The sequence below is a fragment of the Lepidochelys kempii genome, chromosome 3 (genome assembly GCF_965140285.1).
Source record: "Lepidochelys kempii isolate rLepKem1 chromosome 3, rLepKem1.hap1, whole genome shotgun sequence".
Classification (NCBI taxonomy): Eukaryota; Metazoa; Chordata; order Testudines; family Cheloniidae; genus Lepidochelys; species Lepidochelys kempii.
This window is the reverse complement of record NC_136382.1, coordinates 104,416,419-104,444,216: the sequence shown is the minus strand read 5'-3', so window position 1 is coordinate 104,444,216 and position 27,798 is coordinate 104,416,419. Positions and strand designations below refer to the sequence as shown.

The 27,798-nt window shown below is 49.3% G+C and overlaps 1 protein-coding gene across 8 annotated transcripts in view; it reads left to right on the top strand.

The window, feature by feature from the left end:
• The first annotated feature begins 688 nt into the window (after positions 1-688).
• Positions 689-27,798, top strand: part of AHI1 (Abelson helper integration site 1) — a 188,530-nt gene continuing 161,420 nt past the window's right edge. For 2 of the 8 annotated variants that reach the window (XM_073337383.2, XM_073337388.2), the window contains exons 1-5: positions 690-1,066; positions 8,083-8,157; positions 10,355-10,437; positions 14,436-14,507; positions 14,966-15,087. In XM_073337383.2, the coding sequence (XP_073193484.1) occupies positions 14,498-14,507; positions 14,966-15,087 (132 nt within the window). In that variant the 5' untranslated portion in view covers positions 690-1,066; positions 8,083-8,157; positions 10,355-10,437; positions 14,436-14,497. Of the gene's footprint in view, positions 1,067-8,082; positions 8,158-10,354; positions 10,438-14,435; positions 14,508-14,965; positions 15,088-27,798 lie in introns of all 8 variants that reach the window. The other 6 variants (XM_073337387.2, XM_073337382.2, XM_073337380.2 and 3 more) reach the window with 6 other exon arrangements.

Here is a 27,798-nt window from a genome sequence, read left to right as displayed (position 1 = left end):
CAACAAATGACTTAATATTGAAAAAACTGTCTGTTCTCTGCTTTTTTTTTCCAAATGTTTTTCTGTTAGTTTGCTTGACTTCCAGTTTCAAGCTTTGGAATTTGAATTTTACTGGGCCATCACGCACTACAAGGGCAACAACAGAAACCGATTTGGGGCTTCCCAAATAACAACAGGATAGCTGGTGGGGTTAGGGCCTGGGCCAGCTGGGGCAGAGGGCCATACACTACCCCATCCCATGCCCAGCGGGCTCCTCGGCTTCCCAGAAGAGATCACTTGAGGGATCGGGGATGTGAGGCTCCCCTACCCCAGTCCCGAGCCCCTGGGCGTTGCAGCAAGGAGCGCGGAGGTGAACCTGATCAGCCCCCACAGGCGTGGGGCAGCCTGGCAGGATCGCCACTGCGGGGAATGGGGACACAGGACCGGCTGACTGGCCCTCTGGCGCCAGCAGGAGGCTTCCCCGCCACCTCCCTGAGCTTTGGGGCAGGCCCACAATGCCCCGAGCAGGCCCCTGCCGCGGCCAATCGCCAACGCTACCAGGAGCCGGCTGCGGGGGCATTAAACCAGTGCAGGAGAAGCCGTTTACGCGCGTTCCTAAAACGCATCCTCCAACAACGTCCCGCCCTGAACGCTGCCGGGCTGGGCGGCTGGCACCATCAGCGCCAACGTCATGCGCATCACGTCTTGCCCGCCTCTCCCCGAATGGCGTGTACTGCATCACTTTCTAGCGCAAGCGCCTTTTCTCCCCCTTAATTCTAAGGAGCGCGCGCGCCTGCGCGCGTTTCGTCTTCGGGACTCAGTAGTGGAGCATGTGTTTCCGTTGTCGTTGAGGTGGGAAGCCTGCGAAGAAGTCCCGGGTGCCTCTCCACTCCCAGCGTTCGCCCCGCTTTACGCGCATGCGCATTCTGCGGAGCGTTGTTTCCTTGGCAGCTGTTGTTTGTTTTCGGCCAAACGAGCGTGAGAGGCCGCGGAGGGGGATGAGGAAGAAACCAAGTGGCGGGGGGGAGAAGGGGCAGCCGCGGCAGTCGCAGCCCTAGTTCGAGGCCGTGCCGGAGATCCGGTCAAAGTGAGTGAGAGCCCCTGCCCCGCGCGCTCTGCCGTTTGCGGAGGCACCGGGATGGGGAGCGGGGTAAGAGGGAGCCGGGGCTCGGGGGGCGGGGCCGGGGGAGTGGGTCTCCACCCGCTAGGCTCTGCCCCGGTAACTGCACACTGGGTCCCTGACTGCTGGTGACACTGGCCGCGCGCTGCTCGTCTCGCGTTGCCAACTTTCTAATCCCACAAAACCCAACGCCCTTGCCCCGCCCCTTCCTCGCGCTCTCCCCCACCCTCACTCGCTCTCCCCGCCCTGCAGCGGGGCGGGGTGGAGTGCGTGGGCGGGTGTGCAGGCTCTGGGATGGGGGGGCTGAGCCTGGGGCAGGGGTTTGGGGGGGGTGGGGGCTCAGTTACAGCACAGCAGGGGGTTCGGGACGGGGTTTGGGGGGGGTGGGGGCTCAGTTACAGCACAGCAGGGGGTTCGGGCCGGGGTTTGGGAGGGGGTGGGGGCTCAGTTACAGGACAGCAGGGGGTTTGGGCCTGGGGCAGGGGTTTGGGGGGGTGGGGGCTCAGTTACAGCACAGCAGGGGGTTCGGGCCTGGGGCAGGGGTTTGGGAGGGGAGGGGTGGAGGCTCAGTTACAGCACAGCAGGGGATTCGGGGCAGGGGGTCGGGCTGTGGGCTCCAGCTGGGCAGCGCTTACCTCAGGCAGCTGCTGGAAGCAGACAGCATATCCGGCTCCTAGGCAGAGGGGACAAGGGGCTCTGTGGATCGCCTGCCCCCGCAGGCGCCACCCCCACAGCTCCCATTGCCTGCGGTTCCTGGCCAATGGGAGTGTGGAGCCAGCACTTGGGGTGGGTGCAGCTCATGGAGCCTCCCTGGCCGCCCACACATCTAGGACCTGGACATGGTATCTGCTTCTGGGAGCTGCAGGGAGCCTGCCTTGGCCTTGCTGCACCGCTGACAAGACTTTTAGCAGCTCGATCAACAGTGCTGACTGGAGCTGCCAGGGTCCCTTTTCAACCAGACGTTCCGGTCGAAAACCAGACACCTGGCAACCCTATGCTGACCACTGCCCTACCTTGGGGTTTGAGGGGGGCTGAGACTGCAGGGGAGGGACGTGTAGTGCTGTGACATGAGTCGCTAACCCCACTTGCCAGCAGCTGCCTGGGTACTGGCCGCTGGATTTGGGCTCAGGCAAACTTGGGCAGGCTCCTGAGTGGAGGCTACTCTTGTGGGAATTCTGTGTGAAAAAATTAAAGATTCTGCACATATTTTAAAATTCTGCAATATTCTCCATATTTTACTGGCCAAAATAACACAATATAATCACACAAATTTCAATTATTTTGGTAATTTATTTCAAAATATCTGTCAGCAAGTATGTCTGTAACAGTACAGACAACGAATAAGACTAGGAAATGTTTTTTGTCAAATAGATTCCTTACTAGGCATATAAATACAGAACTTTGAATAATTAATTTAAACTGCAGTGCAGAACTGTATTTCCCGCCCCCCTCAGAAGCAGTGCAAAAGTTTGGGGGAGTCAGGGGTAAACAGAGGAGCTGAGGGAGAGGGTAGGAGCCTGGGAGTGAACCTGGAGGGTTGATGGGTATGGGTGGGAGAAATATGAAACAGGTTTTTGGGGGGGGCAGGAAGGGATTGTTAGGGGAGCCTCCCCTATGCAGATCCTGGCTGACCTCTAGCCTCTCCCATTCAGTCAGCTACATCTGCCCCTGTCCCCATGTGTCCCTGTACCCTCCTGTCCTTGCACCCTTTCCCCGGTCCCCATGTGTCCCTCCACCCCCACTGAGACACCCCCCTCCCCCGTGCCCATGTGTGTCTGTACTCTTTCGCCCATCCCCATGTAGCCTTGCACTCCCTCAGCCAGCCCCCTCCCCCCATGTGACTCTGCACCCTGTCCCCATATGTGCCCCCACTCAGCCACCACCCTTCCCCTATGTGGCTGTGCACCCCCCCCCCGTGCCCATGTGGCTCAGCACCTCCACTCCCATTCATCCCCTGCCCTAGTCTGTTCTCCCCCACCAGCCCTTATGAACCCCAGTCTGTGATCCTCCAACCCCGCACTGTCTGTTCCCCCGTATGCCCTGTCTGCTGACCTGGCCCCACAGGCACAGCGCTGGGCAGGCAACCTCTTCCCTTCCATATCAGCAGCTGGGGCTACTCCTGCCTTGGAGTGGCTGCTCTGTTCTAGTGCCACAGCAGTCCCTGGGGGACAAAAGGCAGAACTGCAGTAACTTTCCAGTAGAAGTTATTTTTCTGCAGGGGAAAAAAATTATGCATGACACATTAATTATGTGCATGCACAGTGGTGCAGAATTCTCCTTGGAGTAGTGGGGGCAGAGCGGCTGCAGCACGGAAGGCAAGGAGAACTGCTATGCTGTAGGCAGTTTCCCATCCCACCTGCCTTACCTGAGCCCTGCTGCTTTCTCAGCCCTCGGGACAGGTGTCTGAGGAGGGGTGTTTGCCTGCCCTACAGGGAGTGAAATTCACTCAGCCCGCCAGCGCAGACCTACCTGTTCTTCCCCACAGAAGCCTGCCTTGGCACTTTGGAGGAAAAGAGATTAGGGATGTCTCCCCCGGTGTCATGAGGCTGTGCCGCCCAGAACAGTGCTGGTCCCAAATAATTGCTGGTGAAGTTGAGATGAGTGTACAAAACTGAGAATGGCTGGCAACACAGGTTGTACTGCAGAGCCAGTTTTTTAAAAAGGTTCCAGAGACTATCCTGGCTGGTACAGGCCGGTAAGCCAAAGTTCAGTACCAGGGAAATTGATTGAAACTGTAGTACAGAACAAAATTATGGGACACACAGGTGAATGCTATTTGTTGGGTAAGAATCAACATGGCTTTTGTAAAGGAAAATCATGTCTCGCCAATCTATCAGAATTCTTTGAAGTGTGGCAACAGACATGGACAAGAATGATCTGGTAGATACAGTGTATTTGGATTTTCAGAAAGCCTTTGAGGCGGTCCCTCACCAAAGACTCTTAAGCAAAGTAGCCAGTCATCAGAAAAGAGGTGAGGTCCTTTTAGGGACCAGTAACTGGTCAAAAGATAGGAAACAAAGGGTAGGAATAAATGGTCAGTTTTCAGAATGGAGGAAGGTATGTAGTGGGGTCTCCTAAAGATCTGTACTGGGACCAGTGCTGTTCAACGTCTTCATAAAAGATCTGAAAAAAAGGGAAAATAGTGAGGTAGCGAAGTTTGCAGATGATACAAAATTGCTCAAGATAGTTAAGTTCAAAGTAGAAGAGTTACAAAGGGATCTCACAAAACTGGATGGCGGGGCAAGAAAATAGGAGATGAAGTTGAGTGTTGATAAATGCAAGTAATGCATATTAGAAAACATAATCCTAACTATATATCCAAAATGATGTGGTCTAAATTAGTTATGACTCAGGAAACAGATCTTGGAGTCATTGTGGATAGTTCTCAGAAAACATCTGCCCAGTGTGCAGGAACGATTACGAAAGACATAGTAAGAAAGTATATGTCATAATGCCACTATATAAATGCATACTGCACGCAGTTCTGGTTGTCCCATCTTCAGAAAGATATATTAGAAATGGAAAAGGTAGAGAAGAGCAACAAAAATGATTAAGGGTATGGAACAACTTCCATATGAGGAGAGACTAAAAAGACTGGGACTCTTCAGCTTAGAAAAGAGATTACAGTGCTAAGCAGGGATATGATAGAGGACTATAAAATCATGAATAATGTGGAGAAAGTGAATAAGGAAGTGTTGTTTACCCCTTCACATAATGCAAGAACCATGGGTCACCCAATGAAATTAATAGGCAGCAGATTTAAAACAAACGGAAGTACTTCACTCAATATGTGGTCAACCTCTAGAACTCATTACCAGGGGATGCTGTGCAGACAAAAAGTATAACAGGGTTCAAAAAAGAATTAGATAAGTTAATGGAGGATAGGTCCATCAGTGGCTATTAGCCAGGATGATCAAGGATGCAATCATGCTCTGAGTGTCTTTAAATCTTTGACTGCCAGATGCTGAGACTGGACGACAAGGGATGCATCACTTGTTGATTGCCCTGTTCTGCTCATTCCCTTTGAAGCATATGGCATTAGCCACTATGGGATACTGGGCTGGAGGGACCATTGGTCTAACCCAGTATGGCCACTGCTCCTCTGTTTGGAGGGTTTAAAACAGGCGTGCTTGGAGCATGCACCAAGAACACACTGCTGACTGAGACTGGGGTGAGGAGGCTTTACACACATGAGAAACTCTCCAGCACTTGGGAGGGGGATGGAAAAACCCACTGATATGAGTGGAGCAGTTCACATGTCTCAGACCTATTGTTCCAGGCTGTAGTCATCTCTTTCAGGTGGGAACATTTCACTGAAATGAATGGGCCACTTTAGAATCTGTGAGGTCACAGAGGTGTTGTTTTAAACCCACCATGGGCAGAAATCTGAGAACGATCTGTCAATGTTTGGGAAAAAACTTGCCTCTATCAAGTTTCCCAGTGGTCCACCCCCACTCAACATAGTTCCCATCCCCTGATCCTCCTGAATTTTCCCCTTCTGTGTGTGTACTGGGATCTAGGGGAGCCCTACCTCTCTGCAGGGGTCTGACCCTCTCTCCCAGCCCCTCCATGTGAGCTGAAATCAGATCCGGAGTGAAGAGGGACTGAAGGTAATCAACATGGCCGTCCTTAGGCATACGCAGAATACGCAACTGCGTAGGGCACTGCAAATTTCATGGTGCCCCAGACAGCTGCATGGTGCATATGCGGCACTGGCTCCAGCCGCCAGCCCCACCTCTTCCCGCCTCTGCTCCGGCCCCACCCCACCCCCATTCCACCCCTTCCCGACAGCCCCCTCTCCCGAGTGACGCAGCCTGGGATTAATGTGGGTACTGGAGCTGGCAGAAGGGGTCGCTCCCGCACTCCCTAGCGGTGGCGGGAAGCAGAACTACCCAGCCCCAGCCTGCTCTGCTCTGTTCCACTTCCCACTGCTGCCGCTGGTGAGTGTGGGGGCGGGCCTGACCCCTTCCTCCAAGCCCCCTCCCACAAGCAACAGGGCTGGGAACTGGGGGAGCGGAGCAGGCTGGGGCCAGGTAGCTCTGCTCCCCGCTGCGACTGATGAATACGCAGGGGGGCAGGTCTGACTCCTGTTGCCCGCACCAGGCCCCCCGCTAATCCCTCGCACTGTCCTAGGCCTCCCTGTCCTGCTGCTGCCCCCCACAGCTTCTGCCCTTGCAGCTCTTGAGTGCAGTTTCCCCCTCACCAGCAGAGGGGGTGCAGTGCTCAGGCCATTTGCCCCACCCCACCTCCAGGAGCCACTGCCAGACATGATGGCCACTTCTGGGAGTGGTGCAGGGCCAGGGCAGGCAGGCATGCTGCTGCCACCCTGGAGCTGCTAGAGATATACCCCTGCACCCCAAACCCCTGTCCTGAGTCCCTTAGCCTCCTGCTGCACCTTCCTGCACCCCAACGCTCTGCCCTGAGCCCCCTCCTGCACTTCACAACTCTTCCTGCATCCCAACCCTCTGCCCTGAACCCCTTCCTGCACTCTCTCCCGCACCCCAACCCCCTGCCCCAGCCCTACATTCATGGCCCTGTACCCCTCCTGCACCACCAACCCCGTGTCCTGAGCTACTGTTACACCCCGCACCCCTCCTGCACCCCAAGCCCTTCCCCTGAGCCCTACATTCATGGCCCTGCATACAATTTACCCACCCAGATGGGGCCCTCAGGCCAAAAAGTTTGCCCATCCCTGACTTAAGCTATGTCCTATTAATAAATTTGTTTTATTTTAATATAAACCAATTCAGTGTTGTGTTTGAGGGGAAAGGTGTCTTTACCCCAGTTAAGTTAATAAACTGTAATATGCTTTTCTCTCTTTAAAGGCACAACAAACATTATTTCTCTGAGCTGTCCAGGAGAGGACTGGACACTCCAGGGCACAAGGTTTGGGGGGAAATTTAGGACTGGAAGTGCGGTAGGGTCATCTTGCTGGTTATAATCAGGGCTGGCAGGAGGTAGAACGGAGGTGTAGATAGGTTGCTGAGGGTCAGAGCTGCTGAACTAGGGCTTCATAGCACATAGGCACAGAATGTGACCTGCATTCTTGTAGGCTAGCTTGAGCATTCAAGGCTGGTAGCTATAGCAGCAAAGCATTGTAAGGCACCCAGGGTTGCAGGGCAAGTGGTGACACAACTCTTTACTGGTCTGGATTGCACTTCCAAACTCAGTGACAGAATGGTGGGGCAGACACACACTAATCTTCTGTCACATGTTTAGTGGCACTCTAACAACCATGTAATAAAACTGAAGGTTTTGGGACATAGACCATGTATGAGATTTCTCTCACTGGCCCTGTTAGCAACTACACATTACAAACATTTCCAAGTGAAACTATTATGTTAATTCTACAGTGACGGGTTGGATCACAGAAACCCCCTTTGGGACCTGCCATCTGATTGCTGAGACTACCTTTGAGCCCATTTTCCCTGGCAGCTTGGGACTTCAGACATGCTAGCCTGCTACAAACACAGACTCAGGTCTGAACCATGCCCCCCACAAGCTGCAGGGCTTAACTGAAAACAGCTTAAGAAGTGTTCCTATCTCCAACACTCAGGTACCCTGCTCCCAGGGGGTCCAAATCCCAAATAAATCCATTTTACCCTGTATAAAGTTTATACAGGATAAACTCATAAATTGTTCACCCTACATAACACTGATAGAGAGATATGCACAGCTGTTTGCCTCCCCCCCGCACCAGGTATTAATACATACTCTGGGTTGGTTAATAAGTAAAAAGTGAATTTATTAAATATAAAAAGTAGAATTTAAGTGGTTCTGAGTAATAACAGACAGAACAAAGTGAGTTACCATGCAAAATAAAAATATAACACGCAAGTCTAAGCCTAATACAGTAAGAAAGTGATTACAGATGAAATCTCACCCTCAGAGATGTTCCAATAAGTTTCTTTTACAGACTAGCCGCCTTCTAGTCTGGGTCCAGCAATCACTCACACCCCTGTGGATACTGTCCTTTGTTCCAGTTTCTTTCAGGCATCCTTTTGGGGTGGAGAGGCTACCTCTTGAGCTGAACTGAAGACAAAACTGAAGACAAAAAGGTGTGGTCTCTCAGGACTTTGTATAGTTTCTCTCTTCTGGGTGGAAACCCCCCTCTCCGCCTGTGTAGAATTACAGCTACAAAATGGAGTTTTGGAGTCACATGTCCAGGCATGACTCAGAACTTTACAGGAATGTTTCCAGGAAAGCTCAGATGTGGATTGGCATCTGTCAAAGTCTATTGTCAGATTAAGTGTTTCTTGATTGGGCACTTACTGAGAATAGTCTTTTCTCAAGAAGCTGACCAAATGTTTCACTGAGGCTACTTAAAATCAAACAAATACACAGCCAATATTCATAACTTTGAATACAAAAATGATACATGCATACAAATAGGATGAATATATTCAGTAGATCATAACCTTTGGAGAGATATGTTACATGGCATTTGTAGCATAAAACGTATTCCAGTTATGTTATATTTACATTCATGAGCATATTTCTATAAAGCATTATGGGGTGCAACATCACATCTACTATAACAAAATGTGTAGCAGTGAAGAAGAAGCACTGAGGAATTATGTAGTGACTCTATGGTCTAGCGAAAAGACCACTGGATTGAAACTGTTCCTTACTTTGCCACTGGGCCTGCTGGATGATCTTGGGGAAATCACTTCACCTTTCTGTGCCTCAGTTTCCCACCTGTAATATGAGGATAATAATGTAGCGTTCTTTAAGTTATACCAATGAAAAGTATGATATAAATGTTATGTCTTTAATTATTACTTGGCTTGGAAGGATTAGGTTTTTATTGGTAAATGTTAATTTCACCATACACACACACACAAACAGATGAAAAAATATATCCATTGAGAATAATGGAAATTTACAAATAGGCAGAGAGAGAAATGCTGCTTGAGAAATTATTAGAGTCTGATTTAAAGATATTTGCTCTATATTTTGACATGTGATGTTGGTGATTGGTGTTTTAATTGTTTTAAACCTTTAACATTTTGAATCTCAAGGTCTACTGTCATTGAATAATTACTGTCTGACAACTCCCCCCCTAAATTTACACAGTTGCAGGAAATTAAATCAATTAAAACAGAAAAAATACCTAAAATAAATATTGATACTTGCTCAAAATTATTTATGTAAAAAAAAATTTAATTGTGCCAAGCCTAATTATTATCTAGACATGGAAGCATATAAACAGCAAACCTAGGTGAGAACTACACCTGTTGAAATGACCATTAACTCCTACCAGCAAACATTTCACTTTCTGTTTAAAGAAACCTAGGAAATTAAATGGCAAAATAATTCATTAGCTCAGAGTTACATTTGCCCAGTGATAGCTCCTGCCCTTTTAGAACATCGATTTCAGTAAAGTCTCAGACTTCTGAAAGTCAGGAAGTGCAGAGTTAAGGTAAACTCATGCAACCTTAATTTTGCCCTCTTTGAGCAATGTCCCAATATGTCCATAACACACATACGCCCATTCTCCCTTTTCACTGTAATGGACAGCTGCATTTGCTGTATAATCAAACACCCTGCCTGCTGCCTCAACAGAATACAACACTTGTAATATTTAAAAACTACTTCACTCTTTTTGTAGCCCCTTCACTCTTGCACGTAAGATACCACCTAAATCTCTACTTTCCCCTACGCATCATTAAAGCCACAGACTGCTCTCATATCTGGCCTTTCTACTGACAGTATCAGTGCCCTGCCACTGACACAACCTGTACCATTCTGTATTGAAATGATGTAGAGTGGAAACTCAAGGTATATATACACCTCTTTCCTTTCATAAAAACACGTGTGGGGGAGAGGACTCAGAACCACATCTTCTAGTATGGCAGTCACAGCTCTGTGATGCTCCTCAAACTAATCCCCAGGTCTCCTAATATCACTGTCACAGCTCTTCCACCTTATTTCTCTTCCACTGAATCTACACCTAACACAGTGAATGTAGCAGGAGTGCATGTAGATCATTCTCAGTGCTATTGTCACCTCCGTGGATGTAGAGTTAAGGTTGCATAGGCATTTACCTTAACTGTATGCTTACTGGCTTTCAGAAGTTTGAGTTTTGCTGAACTTAATGTTCTGGAAGGGCATGAGCTACTACCAGGCAACCTTAACTCTGCTTTAACAAAGTGTTTTGACATTTAGTAGATTGAGCTCCTTGCCTCTCTTACTATAAGGCATGTTTTCCAATCCTTTAATCGTACTCATGGCTCTTCTTTGAACTCTCTCCAGTTATCAGCATTTTTCTTGACTTGTGGACATCAGAACTGGACACAGTATTCTAATGATGGTCTGCACCAGTGCCAAATAAAAAGGTAATGTAATCTCAATACTGATATTTCACTGTTTATACATCCAAGGATTGCTTTAGCCCTTTTGGCAATGGCATCGCACTAGGAGCTCATGTTCAAGGGATTCTCCACCATGAACCCCAAGTCTTTTTCAGAGTCACTGTTTCCTAGGATTGAATCCCCCCATCCTGTAAGTAAGACTACATTCTTTGTTCCTAGATGTATGACTACATTTGTCCATATTATTATTATTATTATTTATTATTTATTTTATTTATTATAAATGTGTATTATCATAGCACCTAGAGAACCTGGACCCCATTTGCTATGCACTGTACAAATATAGAACAAAAAGACAGCCTCTAACCCAAAAACCATTCTCATTTTTTGTCTAGTTTCCTCCTTTGAAGTTAAATGCTATTGTGTGTTTCTTTGGTATTTTTCCTTCTACAAGGATGTTAAATTTAATTACATTATGGTCACTGTTACTGAGTAGTGCAGCTATATTCATCTCTTGGATGTGCTCATGTGTTTCATTTAGGACTAAATCAAGAATTGCCTCTCCCCTTTTGGGTTCCAGGACTATCTGTTCCAAGAAGTAGTCATTAATGGTGTCTAGAAATTTTATTTCTGTATCTCCTCCTGAAGTGACATGTTCCCAGTCAATATGGGGATAATTGAAAGCCTCCTTTATCATTGGGTGTTCAATTTTGTAGCCTCTCAAATCTCCCTGAGCATTGCACAATCACCTGGTCAGCTGTAGGTAGTATGTTTCTGCTGCTGTACTCTGATTATTCAAGCATGAAATTTTAAAATTTCTATCCATAGAGATTCTGTGGTACAGTTTGATTCATTTAAGATATTTTACTATATTTAATTCTGTGCTTTCTTTGACATGGAGAGTTATGTTAGCTGGTGTTGCCAAGTTAGCATTTACAAGGTATTAATAAGGCTTCAGAAATGATGCCTAGTTAATCACTCTCTTGACTAAAGTACCCCATTGAGACGAATGAATAAAAACCTAACACACTTTTTGTTTTTGCATAAATAATAAATGGTGATGAATAGGAATAGTTTGTATTTTTGTGCCATTTTGTCAAGTAATTCTGGATTGCAGTCTTGTGAGATCTCAAGCTAAGCAGTTACATCTAAGTTACACTAAGCAGTGAATCCTTGGATGGGAAACCTCCAAGGAAAACATGGGTGCCTCAAGATGGTGCTGGAGATTCAGCAGCTTGGCCAGTCAGTGTCCAAGTTCAGTGTTGGGAAGCATTTTGCTGTGCAGATGCTATCTTTCAGGTGAGATGTAAGCAAACAAAATCTGGAGTCATGGCCGTTTGTGATCACTAAAAATTTCATTTCACTTTTTGCAAGAGAGTAAGGGAGCTAGTCTGATCAAATTCTAAATTGTGTAATAAGGTCCACCTACCTAAATTCTTCTGTGGCTCATATTGGATGAGGAATTCTTCAGTTCCTGTAGTGTAGCATTTAACAGTAGACACACACTTCTGCTTTGTTATATACTACGTGTGGCTGCTTTGCTGTGGTGGCTGGGGTATTTTTTTTCTTTGCAGCATAACCTATACAGCCCCTGGGATCTTTCAGGACAGAAAATGTTACAGAAGTATAAAATACTGAAGCAGCAATACTACACTGTCTGTTTATAGACACAAAAGACAATGATGGACAGTACATTAGTTGCCATTCTGAAGATTATTTTTGCTACTTGATGAATTTGAAAAATACAGTTTAAAAAATGATAGCTTAGATAGAGAAAATGAGAATCTGCAGGAAGATATACAGAAAATTTTTAAAATCTCTGGCTGCAGATTTCTGTTTCCCAGATTATATCCTGGTGTCTGGAATATAACCCTGTACTGTATTATGTGTGTTTGTCATTGCTGGAGGAAAACTGCTTTATTAATCAGTATGCTAGAAAAATAATAGATTAAGGAAAACTCTAGCTTTAGTCATTTTGGGATTCTCTGATTGTTGAACTTTAACACAAGATTAAATCTCTCCTATTTTAAAATGAGATTATCTAGGGGGAACATCCTTGTTCTTATCCATGTTGATTAATAGGCTATATTTAGACTTCTGATACTGTTAATTAAAGGCTGTGTGTCAAATGTTATGTAATTCTTCCTTCCGATTACAGTGGATAAAAATAACTATTAATATTATGGGTTTTAATTTTGTTGTCATGAAAGGGATAATTTATTCAGCAAGAGAAGAGTGGTGTGTAGAGAGCTCAGTGGTCTTCAGTCAAGCCTGGTGGATCTGTGCAATTTATAGCACTCAAAACAAAAAAGTGGCAGTGAGAATACTAGCCTAGCCTGTAGAGAAGATGATCAGCTGTGGACAAAATTTATTTGCTAGTGGCCCTCTTTTGTTGTGTATATTTGGATACTAATGAAGATATTTCAACCATTAGATTGGAAGCAGGTATGCGCTACGCATATTTTATTTGTTTTTTGTCCTGTTCCTTTTTATAAACTTGAGAGTACCCTGCTTTCTTCATGCTCAGTCTCTTGAGAGAATAAAATCAATCACAAAATGTATTCTTCCCTACTCTCCAAAAGACAAAAGTAATTGGTAAACTGCAGGGTATTATAATTTAACAGTGTTTTGGTTTCTACCTTAAAGTAGTAAATGTTTTCTATTTCTATCTGAGTCTGAATTTGAATTGTGTGTAAAGCAGTGGTATCCTGTTGAGACACATACTTTATAGTGCCTTATAGTGACAATAAATCTAACTTTAGAAATATTCAAATTGATTTTATGTAACTAAAAAAAAAACCCTAAGACATGATTATTTAAAAATACATTTTCTCTTTTTTCATTTCTTTTAAGTGTTATGACCATAGGGATGCATAGTTTAACAATGACACTGAAGTAGTTTTGTTTCTGAGCTAGAAATAAATGATATTTCTGTTGGGGGGAAAAATATTGTTGTTAGCTGTGAAATGACAAGTTACATTTCTACAATAAAAGATGCTCCCTGCAGCCTCCCATGTAAAGCCACTTTTGGTCATACCTGCTAATTTCAAACACCTTTCAGAATATAAAGTTGGTATGGTTTCTACCTCAAAAGACTGCCTAGCAGCAAGAGGTAGAAATGGTATAACTAGATGTTAATGCGTAGCTTCTGTTTCTCTCTTTTTGGTTTCTAGAGCTGTGCAAATATTGGAATTTTGGTTCGTTGGCAGTTCTGAAAAATAAAATAATTTTAAAAAAACAACAAATTTTTTTGGTGTATCAAAAAGTCAAATTTCATTTCAGTTTGATGATCATTTTATATTTTTATTAATAAAAATAAATATTGAAATGAAAAGTTGTTTCAAACTGAAAAATCAAAACACTTTATTTAGAAAATGTCAAAACAAAATGCTTTGATATTTTTCAGACTTTTTTTTATAATTGTTTCAATAAAAAAAATTAAGTGTTTTGGTGTTGCTGAATGTGCATATTTGATGGGTGTGTGTGTGTGTGTGGGGGGGTTGGCCAATAAATTTCACCCAACCCTATTTAGTACATTATGACAGTTCAGTAATTGCTAGAACTTATGCTTGGCATATCCACTCAAGTTTCTTTTAGAACTAATATACCTCACATTTTGTAAGAAGGAATTTAGGACCCTGTCCTATCATCTTTACTCCACCAAAGCTAATGTTGACTTCATTTGGAGTATCGTCTGAGTGAAGAGGGTGTGCAGGATTGAGTCTTAATTGTTTTTTGGTTTTTTTTTAAAGCATGAATCTGTAAAATCTCTCTTTAGAGCATGCCACAAATTAAAGAGAAATGGATTCTATTTCATTGACTCTGTTTATATGGTGAGAAGTATTTCTTGCATTGTTCCATATAAATTGAATTGCATTTTAGATTTATTCTGATCTGGTTTGGTTTTTTTTAGTCTCAGTATTACTAACCCAGTCATTCAGGCTGGCATAAATTTATACTATACATTTTGTAACTTAGTTTTGTTAATTAAAATATTCTGAATGTTGGTGTGTGTTTTGCAGAATGTTGAACTTTAAGAAAGAAAGGTGTAGTGTATTGAGCCATTCTTAATATAGGACTGAAAATGCCACCAGGTGAGAACTTCTATATTTTTAATTTCCAAAATGCATTTTATTCTTAGAATTGGGTATTAATGTTCAGTTACTTCCATCAATTGATCTTTAGTGCTGCCTTGGATTAATTCTTGGTCAATGCTTACAGCTGATTTTGTTTTGTTTTATTTGAACTTTTTTATTTAACATTTGCAGGATTTATAAAATTGATAGTTAATATGTGAAACAATGTATTTGAGAATTGTCTTGCTGTGTACAATAGATGATTCTACGTATATTGCTTCTTTGAGTTATGTTCATCTGGTTGCCATTGTAAATGGAAACTTTTTCTCAGTTTCACAAGGTAAAATAAAAGTCTTGATTAGTGTAATTCATCTCTGGTGAAAATGCTGCCCTCTATGCCTAAAAGTGTAATCAGGTGCTGTTGTAATGAACCTAATTATTTGAGCCAATTAACCTTATTTTAACTTTTTTTCTAGCAGAGAGTGAGGCAAAGGCAAAAACCAAAGTTCGCTTTGAGGAAATATTCAGGAGTCATTCTGGGCTAACAGAAAAAAAGAAATCAAAGAAGCAAAAATTTCACTCTCATGAGAATATTATGGTGAGTTTGTTAACCTGAGAACAGTGATTCTGCTTGCCTTCATGGAAAAAATCCCATATCTCTCAGCAAAGGAAGTATGCTTTCTCCCTCCCAGCAGAAAGGAGTTGCTGTAAGCTTCAGCAAGCACTATGAAAAGAAAACATGGTGTTTGCTTCATAATAGAAAACTTCCATTTTTAATGTATTACTTTTATTCATTATTGATGTCCATACTGAACAATAAGAGTAAACGCCAGTAGTTTACAACCTACAGTGACCTAGTGATACTAGTCATGTAATTCGAGGTTAATGTTCAAGGATGCCTACAGGCATGCCTACAGTTAAAATTGTGTCAACCTATTCTTATCCACCACATTTTTCAGTAGAATTTTGGAGGCCATCCTTTAAGCTTTCCAGATTCACATTAACTTCAGTTGGAGTGTCGTGTGTGAAGGGCTTGCAGGATCATTCCCACAGTAATACTAGTAGTTAGCTCTTAGAGCAAATAGCTCATGTCTGTGAGTTTTACAGATGCTTATCAGTTGTCTAGTTGGTAACAAAGGTAAATGTCAACTTTATTAAGTTTTCCAAAGCTAGTATCATGAAAATAAGATTATTAAAACAAAACTAAATCAAACTAGAACTCCCTCTCCTCTTTCCCACTCATTTCTCTGCTTCTGAACAGCACTGAATATGACTCTTCTCTCCTCGCACCCTCCAGGAATTGTCATCTAACATCCACCCAACCTCTTTCCATCAGCCTTCCTCTCTTGATTTTGATTCATGGCTGTCTATCTTCCTTGCCTCACAATCTCCCTCACTCATTTGTGGTGACTTCAGGTTCCATGGTGATGACCCATCCGACCCCTAAGCTCAGTAGTTTTCAACGTTTTTTCATTTGCGGACCCCTAAAAAAATTTTGAATAGAAATCTTAGACCTAGTCTGTGGACCCGCAGGGTGAAAACCACTGTTTTATGGTAATGACAACCTTTCACAGAGCCCTTAGATATAGTCTGCGGATCCCCAGGGGTCCATAGACCACAGGTTGAAAACCACTCGCCATCACGTCTTCATTCAACTTGCAACCCTGGTCAATAGTCCACTCACCAAAATGGCCACTCGTTTGACTTGGACTCCACCAACCACTGCTCTCATTTATCTCTCTGTTGCTGAGTTCCCCATCCAGCCAGTAAAAGCTGGCAGATTACAGGAACATCAACACACTCTATTGGTGGCCCAAAAAGCTGCCTGTGGCTTAGTTCCTTAGACAGCTCCAGCCTGTACAACCTTAATTCATGCCACTGGTACGTATGCATTATGATACCGTCTTTAATTACATAATCACATATTATTTTTTCCACAGGACCTTTGCTTCATTCAGTGCACAGCATGGATGGTACTCTCTCAGTTGGTAGCCGGTCAATATTTCATTTCATTCTCAGCACTCCATGTGTGGTCTCAGACCTTATTGCATACCTTTCAGAGCCTGTTCTGAATACAAAATTATTAATTTCCTCGTGGTGCTTATCATCTGTGACAAAGTTCCTGCTCTACCTTGGTGGGTCTTGCGCTTATTGGCGGATTTGCTCGCCTCGGAGTTTCACGGCAGCCCTGAGCTTGGCCGTTTTTCTGAATTCACAGTCCAAGTCGACTCCTCCTGTGTCTGACCAGGAGTTGGGAGGATTTGGGGGGAACCTGGGCCCGCCCTCTACGCCGGGTTCCAGCCCAGGGCCCTGTGGAATGCAGGTGTCTAGAGTGCCTCCTGGAACAGCTGTGTGACATTAAACTTCCTGGGCTACTTCCCCATGGCCTCCTCCCAACACCTTCTTCATTCTCACCATAGGACCTTCCTCCTGTTATCTGATAATGCTTGTAAACCTCAGTCCTCCAACAGTCCGCATTCTCGCTCCCAGCTCCTCACACACACACACACACCACAAACTGAAGTGAGCTCCTTTTTAAAACCCAGGTGCCCTGGTTAGCCTTCCTTAATTGATTCTAGCAGCTTCGTGATTGGCTACAGGTGTTCTAATCAGCCTGTCTTAATTGTCCGCAGAAGGTTCCTGATTGTTCTGAAACCTTCCCTGTTGGGAAACGGAACGTCCTTTGCTTGCTCCTCAGCTATCTGCTTTCTATTCTTTCCTAAAGCCCCCTAGCCTGGATTTTTCTTACTTTTTGAACCTGCCTTAGTCCCCCCCGCGACCGGGCCAGATGCTTTTTTTTGCTTTGTTTTGATTCTTTGTTTTTTTTTTCTTCTTGCCGTCTACGTGCTGGTCGGCTCTCAGCTTGCCGCCAGCACCCGCCCCTCCCACGCCTGCTTTCGGGCGCAGCTATTTGCCTCAGCTGGGCCCCCCGGAGGAGGGGGGGGAAGATTGCCGATTTTGCTGTCTGGAGGTGGGGAGTGGAAACCCCCAGACCCAGCCGTTTTGCTGGCAGCTCGGACTTTACAACATTCTCAGCATGCCGGAAGCCTTGGAACACAGCCAACACAGCTGGAGAAGAAGATTTCAGAAGACAGGAGAAATAATCCGGGGAAGCTATAAATCATCGTGAAGGGGGCCGTAAGACTGAGTAATTTTCTGAATTATACTCTCGTGGGGGGGAGTTTGACTGTGGTTACTTGCGTTTGTGGCGGCACAGGGGGTGTGGCGCGGAGCCCCCCCCCGGTCCATCGGTGTCCCTAACCCCCCCACCATTACTACAACTGTCACAGCCCCCCCCGCCGTCCGTCCCTGCTGGCAACCTGCCATCTCCCTTCGGATCCAGCTGTTCGCTTTGAACTTTGCCTTTCGGACCGGACATAACAGCCGACCCACCGAGACTCTTTGGACAAACGTGTGTGGGTCTGCACCCCCCCCCAATTGCTTAGCCCACAGCTTGTCCCTATTACTGGACCCCGATTTTGTTTTTTCCCCCCGCCCCCAGTCCAACCCCCTCGGCATTCCCCCCCCCGCCTGCAGCCCAGCGGGGAGGAGCGGTTACTTTGCTTCCCCCTCCCTCCTCCTCCTTCCGGTGTCTCCCCGTCTCTCCCTGCTCACAATGGCGGGGAAAGAGAGGGGCGAGGCCCCTTTAACAAAATCAGTTGTCCCTCCCCCACCACCACCCCTGCCCGACCCCCAAGGTCCCCCCCCCACTATTGTTAAGATACTTGCCACCCCCCCCCCCGCTGGGGCACCGGCAGCAGGAGGCACCGGGGCGATTGCTGCTGCTGCGCCCACCGCCCCCCCAGATTCTAGGAAACCCCCCCCAGCTGGCCGGAAGGGCCAGGGCGGGATGAAAGGAAAGGGCCCTGCTAAAACCACTAAGCCCTCCATGGCAGGGGCTGCCCCCACCGCTGTGGCCTCGTCATCAACCGTGGCACCCCTCCCTGTGTTTCCCTCCACCAGCTCTGCGATTGTCCCTCCCCCGGCCCCCAGGACGTATGCCCGGGAGGTGACGGGCTCCCCCCTGCCTGCCGCCTCGTCATCTCGCCCCCCCCCGCCTCCGCCACCATCACCAGCGGCCGGGGCCCTTTCCCTGCCTTGACCAGGAGGCACGGTGTCCGTTGCCTCCTGGTGCCCACCTCGCCCCACGTGGAGACATACGTGCAGGCGTTGGCGAAGGTGGTAGGACCCACGGCTATTGTGGTGGCCTCCAAGATGTATGGGAAGGTCGTTTTTTTCTTAGCTTCGGAGGCTGCCGCCCAGGAGGCGGTGGAGAGGGGCCTGGCGGGGGGGGGGGTGTTTGTCCCCCTAGAGCCGCTAGAAGACCTGGGCGTTCACCTCGTCCTCACCTCCGTTCCTCCCTTCTTACCCAATGTTGCCCTGTTACCCACTCTCTCCACTCTGGGGAAACTTGTCTCTGTCATCAGCCCTCTCCCGTTGAGCTGCAAGGACCCCACCCTCTGTCACGTCCTTTCGTTCCGCCAGCAAGTGCAGCTTCTACCGCCGGCGGGGGCGCGTGACGGAGAGGCGCTCGAGAGGTCTTTCCTAGTCCCCTACCAGGGAGCCCGCTATCGGGTCTTTTACTCCACCAGAGAGGCCCGGTGCTACCTCTGCCGCTCAGCGGGGCATGTCCGCAGAGACTGCCCTTTGGCCTGGGGGGGAGGGGCACCCGAAACCCCCGAGACCCGGCAGGACATCAGCCCCATCGCTGCTGACGCCCCTGGATGCCCGGCACCTGAAACCAACCCTCCTCCTACTCGACCCATCGCTGCTCCCGTCCGGGCCCAAGAGATACCTTCCCTACAACGCCCGGGCGAGCAAGGGAGTTCCACCCTTGCTATTACCAATCCAGCAGAGCCTATGGAGGAGGGTGTGGCAAGGATATTACCGGGTATAGGAGAGGGCCCGCCCCAAGGAGAAACCCCCGCCCCTCATGCTGCCTCACCGCTACCCCCCCGAACCCCTGAACCATCGCCTCCGCCCCCCCGACATGACCCCTGCTAACCAACCCCCAGATGACGCTATGGAGGGCTGGACCCTAGTCCAGGGGAAGCGAGGCAAGCGGAAAGCTCGAGCTCCACTGCATCCATCCGACGCAGAAGCCCCCCAGAAGACCAGGAAAGGAGGCACTGATATTGAGCCTCCCGCCACGGCCACGAGTGAGATCCATCCGCTGGTGTCGGGAGGGGAAGAAGGACTGGCATTGGAGGGCAGAATCCCCCCTCCACGGGAGACCTTCCCCTCCGAGACTCCTGAGGACGCCCCTTCTGCCTGGATACCACCCGAACCCCCCGCGGACCCCGAGGCGACCGTTGAGGCGGGCCCTAGAGGAGAGGCCCCCGGGGTAGCAGGAGCTGGCCTCTCCCCCATGTATGCGGAGATTGAGGCCCTAGATTTGACCCCGGTCACCCAGGGAGAGGATGATCTACTGCCGGCTGGCCTTGAGCTGGGCAACCTTACCTCAGCCTCCCTTTCCCCATGCTCCCTCCCCCTGATTGCCTTCCCGGGCGAGCACCCTGCAGAAGGTGGTCCACCACCTGATGCCATGGCTGCTAAGACCACCATGGAGCCAGTGCCTAGCATTATTGGGAGTCCCCTCCCTTACCCCTTGACTCTGCTCAGGAGGCACTTTCCTTTAGCTGCTTGCCTCCTGAACCCCAGAGCCTTACCCCTGCTCCTGCCCCCACCCCTGTCCCTGCCCAAGTCCCCTCCTCCTGCAATGCTAATGCCACCCCTGGGGTTATTTCCTTCCTGCCTTTCGCAGATTCCCCCCAGGGAGCAGTCTTTGCACTTTCTAGTTGTGACCCATTAGGAGTGGCAGTTTTTTCCCTGCCATCCCCCTCCACCCCAAGGTGTGAAATGAATTTAATAACCCCAGCCTGTCAGACGCCCCGTTGGTGGTCTGCACCCTGTCTACCCGCCTTAGCGGACCATGAGGGTGTATTAAGAGTCCCACCAGGGAACACCCCGGAAATTGTAACCCCACCCCGCCATGAGCTGCGGCATGCACTACGGAAGTTCCTAGAACACACCCGTGGTGCCCGCAATAGGGTACAGCTGGCTCTTCAGCTATGGGGGGACTTTGACCAAATCCTCCAGGCCACAAGGGCCCTTATAAAGGAGGGCAGGGGGCAAGGAAGGCGTGGTGCTGCGGCCTACGAGCGAGCCCGCAGCTTCGATCTACTCATCCACGGGATGGGTCACGGGTTGCTGCGCAACCCGCCGGGGGCCCTGAACACCCCCGCCAACAAGAAACCCCCACCCTTCCAGCCCTCCGCATGACGCCTCTTATTATTGCGACCCTGAATACCAGGGGCTGTAGGATGGCTCTCCGCAGGTCCCAGGTGCTCTCTTACCTTTGGGAAGGGGGGTACTCTGTAGTTTTCCTGCAGGAGACCCATACGGACCCGGCCGCCGAGGACAGGTGGCGGCTGGAGTGGGGGGACGGGGTATACTTTAGCCACTTCGTGACTTGGCAAGCTGGAGTGGCGACCCTGTTCTCCCCCAACCTACAGCCCGAGGTGCTAGGGGTCAATGAGGCCATGCCGGGCCACCTGCTGCACCTTCGAGTCCGTATGGAGGGGCTCGTGGTCAATCTTGTTAACATCTATGCCCCGCAAATGAGCTCCAGGCGGCCACAATTCTATCAGCGGGTGTCCGACTTTCTTGGCACCCTGGATTTGCACGAGTGCGTGGTCCTGGGAGGGAACTTTAACACCACCCTCGAGGAACGGGACCGCTCAGGGGCCGAGCCAAGCCCGGCCGCCGCGAATATTCTCCGAGGGATAGTTGAACATCACTCTCTAGTGGACGTCTGGCGTGACCATCACACAGATGACACTTCCACGTTCACCTTTGTCCGGGTGGAGGCCCATCGGTTACACCACTCTCGGTTGGACCATATTTACTTATCCCGTTTCCATCTTTCACAGGCCCACTCCTCCGCCATTCGGCCGGCCCCATTCTCCGATCATCATTTAGTCACCGTAACGGTCTCCCTCTGTGCAGAGAGACTGGGGCCGGCCTATTGGCACTTTAACAACAGCCTGTTGGAGGACGAGAGCTTCGTGATGTCCTTCCGGGAGTTTTGGCTGGCCTGGCGAGAGCAGTGGCGTGCCTTTCCCTCGGTGCGGCGATGGTGGGATCTCGGGAAGGTGCGCGCCAAGCTGTTCTGCCGTGACTACACTCGGGGCACCAGCCGACGGCGAAATGCGGCGATAGAGCAGTTGGAATGGGAGGTCTTAGAGATGGAGAGGCGCCTGGCCGCCGATCCCGAGGACCCGTCCCTCTGTGGAGCGTGCCAGGAGAAGCGGGAGGAGCTCCGGGCCCTCGAGGACCACCGGGCCCGAGGTGCCTTCGTTCAGTCCCGCATCCACCTCCTTCGGGAGATGGACCGCGGCTCCCGCTTCTTCTATGCCCTGGAGAAAACGAGGGGGGCTAAGAAACACGTCACCTGCCTTCTTGCGGAAGACGGCACCCCCCTCATGGATCCGGAGGAGATGTGTGGGAGGGCCTGTGACTTCTACACAAGCCTTTTCTCCCCAGATCCGACCAATCTTGGCGCTTGCGGGGTGCTCTGGGAGGAACTCCCCACGGTCAGCGTAGGCGGACTGAGACCGACTAGAGCTGCCTCTCACCCTGGCCGAGTTCTCGGAAGCCCTCCGTCGCATGCCCACCAATAAATCTCCGGGCATGGACGGGCTGACCGTGGAGTTTTACCGCGCGTTCTGGGACATCCTCAGCCCAGACCTAGTCACCGTCTGGACTGAGTCCTTGCAAAGCGGGGTCCTCCCTCTGTCGTGCAGGCGAGCGGTGCTCGCCTTGCTGCCGAAGAAGGGGGACCTCCGCGATTTACGAAACTGGCGTCCCGTCTCACTCCTTAGCACGGATTACAAAATCGTAGCGAAAGCAATCTCGCTACGGCTAGGGTCCGTGATGGCGGACGTGATCCACCCAGACCAGACCTATGCTGTCCCGGGTGGCAGCATTTTCGACAACCTCTTTCTAGTCCGAGACCTTTTGGAATTCGGGCGGAGAGATGGTCTGTCGTTCGCCCTCCTGTCTCTTGATCAGGAGAAGGCGTTCGATAGAGTAGACCATGGGTACCTCCTGAGCACTCTGCAGGCATTTGGATTCGGACCTCAGTTTGTGAGTTTTCTCCAGGTGCTGTATGCCTCCATGGAGTGTTTGGTTAGGCTCAACTGGACCATGACTGAACCGGTCACCTTCGGGCGAGGAGTGTGGCAGGGGTGCCCCCTCTCGGGCCAGTTGTATGCTCTGGCGATCGAGCCTTTCCTCTGTCTCCTCCTCAGGAGGATGACAGGGTTGGTGCTGCGGGAACCGGAGCTGCGGCTGGTCCTGTTGGCGTACGCCGATGATGTACTCCTCATGGTCCAGGACCCGGGCGACTTGGCGCGAGTGGAGGCATGCCAGGCCATCTATTCGGCAGCCTCCTCCGCCCGAGTCAGCTGGGTCAAGAGCTCTGGCTTGGCGGTGGGGGACTGGCGGCAGGTAAGCTCCCTCCCACCCGCGCTTCAGACCATCCGGTGGAGTGCGGGTCCACTGCTCTATCTCGGCGTTTACCTTTCCGCCACGCACCCTTCCCCGCCGGAGAACTGGCAAAATTTAGAGGGCGGGGTGATAGAGCGGATCCGGAGATGGACGAGGCTACTCCGATGTCTCTCCCTCCGAGGGAGAGCACTGGTGCTTAACCAACTAGTCCTGTCCACGCTCTGGTACCGGCTCAACACCCTGGCCCCGGCCCCGGGTTTCCTGACCCACCTCCGGAGATTGATTCTAGAGTTCTTCTGGTCAGGAATGCACTGCGCCCCTGTTGGAGTTCTTCATCTACCCCTGAAGGAAGGAGGGCAGGGCCTGAAGTGTCTGTACACTCAGGTCCGCGTTTTCCGCCTCCAGGCCCTGCAGAGGCTCTTTTATAGTGCAAGTAGTTCGGCGTGGAGCATACTGGCGCACGCCTTCCTGCGCCGCTTCCAAGGGCTCCGATACGACCGGCAGCTCTTTTATCTTTGTCCGAGGGGTTTTCCACGAGACCTCTCTGGGCTGCCAGTCTTCTACCAGGACCTCCTCCGGACCTGGAAACTGTTTTTAACGACCAGGTCCGTGGCAGCCACCGTGGGAGCAGATCTCCTCACGGAGCCCCTGCTACACAACCCCCAGCTCCGTGTGCAGGTGGCGGAGTCCCGCTCCGTGCGCCAGAGGTTGGTCCTGGCGGAAGTCACGAGGGTCGGAGACCTCCTGGACTACGACCGGAGAGACTGGCTGGATCCCCTGACGCTTGCTCGGCGCATGGGGCTCTCCAGCCCCCGCACCCCCCGGCGCGTACTTCAGGAGGTGAAGGCCACCTTGACCCCCGCTGCTCGGGCTTATGTCAACCGAGCCTTGCGCGAGGGCGCACCCCGTCCATCCTCTACTCCAGGCCCGCCGGACCTTTCCATTGGGCCCCTACCCCGTAGATCCCAACAAACCCCTCACCCTTTCACTGCAAGCCGGCTGCCTGAGCTGCAGCCGGTCAGTTTTCAAATTGCACCATGGAAATATTTATATACACTCACGCTTCACACCCTTCACGCCCACACCCTGGTGTCCCGCCCCGATACAAAGTGGCGGGACCTCCTGCCACCTTTGGAGGATGAGCAACCTTGATGGGCCAGCCTGTATTCCACCTTGGTCCCGAGGCCCGTCGGGGACATCAGTTGGCGGCTCCTTCACGGAGCTGTGAGCACGGGCGTGTTTCTGACACGGTTTACCCCCATTCCGGATACTTGCCCTTTTTGTAATGTGAGGGAAACCCTGGCACACGTATATTTAGAGTGTGCCAGATTGCAGCCCCTTTTCCGGCTCCTCACAAATATTCTATTGCGCTTCTGGCTTCATTTCTCCCCTCACCTTTTTATCTATACACTTCCCATCCGTGGCCCCACAAAATCGCGGGATCTCCTGGTCAACCTCCTCCTAGCCTTGGCTAAAACAGCCATTTATAAAACCAGAGAGAGGAGGTTGGCCCATGAACGTCCTGCGATTGTAGGGCCTTTTTCCGATCCTCAGTACATTCACGTATCCGGGCGGAGTTCCTCTGGGCGGCGTCCACCGACTCCCTTCACGCTTTCGAGAAGCGGTGAGCGCTGTCTGGGGTTCTCTGCTCAGTGACCCCGTCCGGTTCCCTCCATCTGACCCTTTGATTGAGGGGAAGAGCGAGAGACGCCAGCCCCAGCCGTTGCCGCTATGGATACCATCATTAATGTCATCTAGGAGGGGTCCTATAATACATGGGTGTTTACCCCCCCACACCCCTAAACCGCGCACCCCGCAGCCGTGCCCATCTTACCGGGCAATCTCAGGAGAGGGAGGATCGGTGACACTGGGCGCGGCACTAGGTAACTCGAGGGGGTGGAAGACCACGAGTGTCGAGGAAGCCCCCCCGCTCTAGGCCACAAGGTAACTCAGGAGGGTGGAAGACCACGAGTGTCGAGGAAGCCCCCCCGCTCTGGGCCCAGGCTAGCCTGAACACTTCTCCCTCCTGAAAGCTGCTGTGTTATACCTTCTGTTTGCATTGTTTTGTTTTTGTTTTCCTTGGTAATTCTTGTAAGTGTTACCAATAAACTCTCTTTCTGTTTCAAAAAACAAACAAACAAACCTTCCCTGTTACCTTACCCAGGGAAAAGGGACCTACTTAGCCTGGGGCTAATATATTTGCCTTCTATTACTCTCCTTTTGCCTTCTGGCCCGACCCTGTCACACACCATAGTGCTTATCACCATGGAATCAGAGTGCTTCACAAATATAAATTAATTTATTTTCAAAATACTCCTGTGAGGTAAGTTATCATCCCCATTTTACAGATGGGGACTAGAGCAAAGAGAGATTCACATCAGAAGTGTCCACTAATTTTGGGTGACCAACTTGAGTGCCCAGCAACTGGAATTCATCTACCAATAAGCCCTAGGGACTGATTTTTTTCAGAGTACTTAGCATTTTATAGCCGTTTATCTGTTTAGAGCAGAGGTGGGAAAACTACGGCCCGTGGGCCACATTCAGCCTGTGGGACCCTCCTGCCCGGCCCCGAGCTCCTGGCCTGGGAGGCTAGCCCCCGGATCCTCCCCTGTTGTTCCCCCGCTGCCTCAGCTCACTGCGCCACCAGCACAATGCTCTGAGCGGCGGGGCTGCTAACTCTTGCCGAGCAGCACAGCTGCAGAGCCGCGGTCTGTGCTGTGTGGTGGCATGGCTGGCTTCAGCCACACAGCATGGCTGCCTGTCCTGGTGCTCCGGGTGGTGCGGCTGTAGTGGCGCCAGTTGCCGGTGCTCCAGGCAGTGTGGTAAGGGGGCATGGAGCAGGGGGGTTGGAGAGAGGGCAGGGGAATTCGGGGTGGTGGTCGGGGGTGGGAGTATGGATAGGGGTCGGGGCGGTCTGAGGGCGAGGAACAGGGTGGTTGAATGGGGGAAGCGGTTCCAGGGGGGCAGTCAGGAAGGAGGGGGGGGTTGGATGGGGCGGCAGAGGGCAGTCAGGGGACAGGGAGGGATGGATGGAGCAGGATTCCCAGGGGGGCCGTCAAGGGACAGGGGATGGGGCAGGGGTCCCGGAGGAGCCGTCAGGGGGTGAGAAGCGGGGGGTCAGATAAGGGGCAGGGACCGGGCCACGCCTGGCTGTTTGGGGAGGCACAGCCTCCTCTAACTGGCCCTCCATACAACTTCGGAAAAACCAATGTGGCCCTCAGGCCAAAAAGTTTGCCCATCCCTGGTTTAGAGTATGGCTCGCATTGACTTCAGTTGTAGGCCTTAGAAGTCTAAAGTTGATCACTGAGGAAAATTAGGAACACACAAGTGACTTGCCCAGCGTCACACAGGAACTCTGTGGCAGAGGCAGGAATAGAATCCATTTAACCAGTATGGCAATTATGTGTCTTAACCATGACACCATCTTTTTATTACATACCTTCCAACTTCTACAACAAATGAGGCAGAGGCCCTACAGACAACAATTTCCTTCACTGCATAGTCCTGTTCCAGCCCCAAAGCACCATCCTTCCTTCTTACTGAATGAGGCAGGGGTCCTGTGAATAGAATAGTATGTGATCATGTAATAAAAGTCTGTATCATAATGCATATGTACCAGTGGCATGAATTAAGGTTGTACAGACTGCTGCTGTCTGAGGAACTAAGGTCTGAGCCTAGTCACAGGCAGCTTTTTGTGCTACCGATCAAATGTGTTGATGTTCCTGTAATTTGCCAGCTTTTTGGGGGCAGTGTTTGATATAGTTAGGAGGAGCGTCTGTTTTGCTAAGAGTTGTGGCTAAATTTAAGTGTACAAAGGGGTTTGTTCAAATTAGGGATATATATGTGTGTGTGGGTGCTGTAGATGATGAACTGCACAAAGTTTACAAAAAATGTAACACACCAGTCAAAATATCTCAGGTGTGATTTTTGAGATTTCTTCAGTGGAACACTTTTTACAGATCAGGATAAATTCAGAAAATCACTGACATGTAAATGATTAATTCCAAGTTATTTTCTGAAAGAAAACCAGTGCTTTCTCAGCTACAGAGAAGGAGTAAGGTTCTGTCAAAGACAAAAGAGTGACATAACCTTGACTATGGTGTCACTATTGTTCCTCTATAATTATTTGTCTGATAAATAATTTCATCCATTATACTTCATGGGTAAAACCTGCTCAGTAAAAATGCAGATAAGGAGGTGGGATAATCCATCCAAAATCAGTTGATGTTTCTGTATGCTTTGCCTTTTTTCATTTTGTATATAATCTGCTGCATTTTTTTAGCCACTGTAAAAAATATTTTTCCTTTCTTTCCTTTATCTGTCACTCTTAAAATTACCTGTACATAATCTGCCACATCCTTTTGGATTGTTGGCTTTTGTATGGAAAGAATGTTGTTGGACTAACTAAGCAGGAAAAGGTTAAATTCATATGATGATGAGTATTTTCATGATTAAATACTACATAATTTTAAGTACACTCTATGTAATTAAAAATACTCAAAAGGTGTGTGAATACAGGGCTGGCCTTAGGTTTTTTGCTACCCTAGATGAACATCATTGCATGGAGTCCTATTCCCTATTCTTCCATACATTTACATCCCACATTTAATAGAATTATTTAATTTAATATTTTAGCATGTGTTTTTTACATTACTATGTCTGGGTTTATGTTTCTCTTTCCTTTCCCTCACTCCCTTTTTCTTTATGAAAAAAGAAAAGGAGTACTTGTGGCACCTTAGAGACTAACCAATTTATTAGAGCATAAGCTTTCGTGAAAGTGAGCTGTAGCTCACGAAAG